Below are 3,486 nucleotides of genomic sequence, written 5' to 3'. Positions count from 1 at the left end.
CTCTGCATGGGCTTCCATCACGGCTTACGACTTCTAGTGAATCAGAAGAATTAGAACGAATTGAGACTGCGAGAGTGACAATGTCGACGTCCCTGTCTCAACTTAGTTCATCACCAAGTGCTCCCAGTCCACGGATAAGTGCACCCACAGATCAACCAACTGAAATGGACAAGATGACGTTTTCTTCATTACGTCTCTATATAACTTCTGGACGTCAAACGTCGTTGTCCCAGCTAAGCTCACCCTCGAGTGCGTCGAGTTCACAGCTGGACGTGCCCACTTTGATTTTAACATCTACTATTGTGTTGCCTTGTACCACACATGAAGAGATTATTACAAAACCAACTGAAACGAAGGAAGAACTGACCCCGTCAACAAGTCGTCAACGTCAGACGTTTCTAAGCATTTCCAGTCTACAGACAATGGCATCTACTTTGATGTCGACCTCATCTGTTGAGCTGCGTTGCGCTACAAACGAGGGCGTAGCTGCGCCACCAACTGCTCAACCTGAAGAAACGTCCAGCATACCGGGCATCATGGTGCAATTCCAGCCAGCCAAGAGCGATCAGGAATTGGTAAGGACTCAAAGAGCAACCAGTCGACAGACATTTTTACAATATCAGATAAGAATCATTATCCTGAATATATGGAGAAAACAGTACGTAAATGCTTGTAATAATTGACAGTAAATCTTTGGACTATTTATTTCATAGGGGGTGCCTTGGGTAGTACGAGTGATCAAGAATGTTCTGGCCGAGCGATTGAACTCAGTATGCCGAGAAATCTCTGAGGCATGTGATTTATCGGAGGAAGAAATGTTCAGGTAAATGACATTACACTGTTCATGGCACATAAGAAACAAACAAACTAGAGTAGGGGAGATAAGCGCTTTTGGTAATCAGATACTACCTTAAGCGAATAGTGACGGGTAGGTGTCACCATTCCCCGTTACACGATTCAAGTACCTATTTAATTGCAAATTGGGGAGTTCATCATACACACACAAGATCATACACACACACTGCTCTCTTTAAATCTTAAAGAATAAAGGTTTTCAACTGGATTTCGTACTCGTGCTGGTAAATCATACAAAGAAAAAAAAAAGGAACAGAAGGCACTTGCCACTTCATAACTGTCTTTCGTTTTGCTCCCGATTAGTTATAAAGGAACGTTTTTGCTCTAATATACAGTTTTCTTTCACATTGGTTTTTTTTTAAACCCATTTACAAGATAACAAAGTGCATAGACAAAATAACCACAACACAATTTAAAGTCCATTGAAAACCTCTCTTACCAGGTAAAAACAGACAATTTTAAACTCCTTTTTTATTTTCATCGTAGTGTCTGGTTTTGTCCTACGGATGTAAATGTTGCAATTGATGACGTCAGAGAACAAGGCGTGTCCGTTAAAGTGACAGCTGTACTACCAACACCGCTGAACGGTAAATAACAACTGATGATGCAACATAACCTAAAATAACGGCCCCTTCTTGAAAATTACTGTTAGGCCCTGCTGATAGGTTAATTAGCAAGCTTTTTCTCGTCTTCAATGAAAAACTGAGACTTCTTCTCGTAATGCTTCAGTTCTAGCAAAGGTGGACACCTATCTAGACAACGAACTGAGAAATTTGTGCGGAGTAGCAAATGAAAAGTTTAGTACAGTATTAAAATGTAGTTTCTTGTTTCATGGTGTGTTTCAGACCTCGTGCTATTTTGTAAGTATTTACTGAGTATAAACTCCTCTGTAGTCTCCTACGAATTCGTGGCCTTAAGTTTATCAGCTGGACTCATTTAATTTCAAACTATCTGTTGAACTATGGAAAGCTGCTAACAGTTCACTCAACCTTCTTTCCCCTTTGTTCAGGAATGGTTCCTCTTCAAACAATGCTGGAAGTTTTTGAAATGAGCAAGAAAGATCTTGAAAACACAACACAAGCAAATATCACCTGGATACCAGTTTATGGTTTCACTACTCCATGCAGCAGTTGCAAAGGCCCCGGTCGGCTCACTCATACCTCGTCGCGAGAGACCACAAGTCCACTGCCCTATATTTTCGGAATTGCAGGCGCAGGATTGATACTTGTCGTGGTACTTCTAGTCTTGCGGTAGGATGTGCCCTTATCTTCAGTTTTAAGTAAATAGTTCAGACCAGAGGAAACTCTCCTACTCTCTTCCTAGCCACCATTCCTTTCCAGCAGCCAATTATAATGGAGCTTGCCAATCACACAAGTTCACAAATTTGGCAATTTATGAACACTTTGGCTCTCAGAATTGTCTGTTGCATCTTATATTTCTGTCACTATTTCAAGTGTGATCGAATGTCAGAAATGCACGAATTTTTCATCAAAGCCAGTACACCTATTACTTCCTGAAAGTAGCCGCTGATTTATAATTTAGGCAGCTGTAGTGCCGAGGGTTAGCTCGTCGTCAAATGCAAATCTACTCAGCACTTGACCACTTATCAATAACAAAAGAAGCGTTTTCGCCTGCCGCAGCACGAGTGGAATCGGACTTAGCTTGGGCGATCGTCGGAAAATCGTGAATGATCGTTGCAAATTTTCAGGTAATTTCCAGTAAAGCCAGTTGTGCTCCAGTAATTTTGGAAGTCGAACGGTTTCCTTGGCAGCTCTTTGATCAAACGGTTTCGTAAAATACATGTACAGGTGTAGGCTTAGCAAAGAGGTACCGAGAAACTTCAAGCTTACATCGTCCATTTTCCTTCTTCCTTAGGGAAAAACTCAATAGGAACAGATCTAGAGTTCATCCGTGTGTTGAGGATGAGATGCTGCCTTCGCGAGCTGACGAATGCCAGTCTGACACCATTGTCCTCCTGTCTCAAACTAAGGGGAAATATTTGTGCAAGGTAATGCATCTTACTAATGTAGTTACAAAGTCAGCTTTACAAGCTTCCAGAGGCTTTGTTCGTCGTGCGTTTTTTGAATGGTAGTCAGCAAAAGCAGAAACCTCTTGAAACGCCTTTAAAGCAGATTTTTGATAAAAAAAGGGTCTTATTTCTTAAAATATAAAGCGGTGTTATAAAGTTTCAAAGATTAGCTTCCTACTTGCGCAGAATGTACCTTGATCATGTGTTTTTATCAGTGAATTAAAATCATTATCAACAGCGATAGAAAAAAAAATGTCCCTTTGGCACAAAGCGACACTGAAATTTTAGAAAAGCTTCGTTCAGTTCTCTTATGTCTTTCCCAAGCCAGTTTTTAAGGAGTCGATTTTCTTACATTTGTACCGTTAGACCACAATTCTTACATTTTTCACTCTCTTGTTCTAGAGAGATAAAGAAGAAGTCAGCAACAACAGGGATAATTATGCGGTTCACCTACCAGGAGCAATCGAAGAAAATCATTTATAATTTAGATATCCACAAACTTGCACTGTTCCTCGGGTTTCTCTGGTTACAGTTTTTAGTCATGTTGCAGACGATATCTTAGATACTCGGAAGATTTTTGCCTTAAGATATCCAACACCCAA

General features: G+C 40.6%; 1 protein-coding gene across 1 annotated transcript; it reads left to right on the top strand.

Annotated features, from left to right (window-relative positions):
• The first annotated feature begins 244 nt into the window (after positions 1 to 244).
• LOC110067894 (uncharacterized) lies at positions 245 to 3,486 on the top strand. The gene is made up of 6 exons (XM_089298858.1): positions 245 to 575; positions 714 to 823; positions 1,342 to 1,442; positions 1,865 to 2,105; positions 2,731 to 2,863; positions 3,287 to 3,486. The coding sequence occupies exons 1-6, from the start codon at positions 423 to 425 to the stop codon at positions 3,365 to 3,367; spliced, it is 819 nt and encodes a 272-aa protein (XP_089154984.1). The 5' UTR covers positions 245 to 422; the 3' UTR covers positions 3,368 to 3,486.

The sequence above is a fragment of the Orbicella faveolata genome, unplaced genomic scaffold (assembly GCF_042242905.1).
Source record: "Orbicella faveolata isolate gen_17 unplaced genomic scaffold, um_ofav_v1 contig_3, whole genome shotgun sequence".
Lineage (NCBI taxonomy): Eukaryota > Metazoa > Cnidaria > Anthozoa > Scleractinia > Merulinidae > Orbicella > Orbicella faveolata.
Note: the sequence above shows the minus strand (reverse complement) of the source record. Positions and strands in the feature narration are given on the sequence as shown.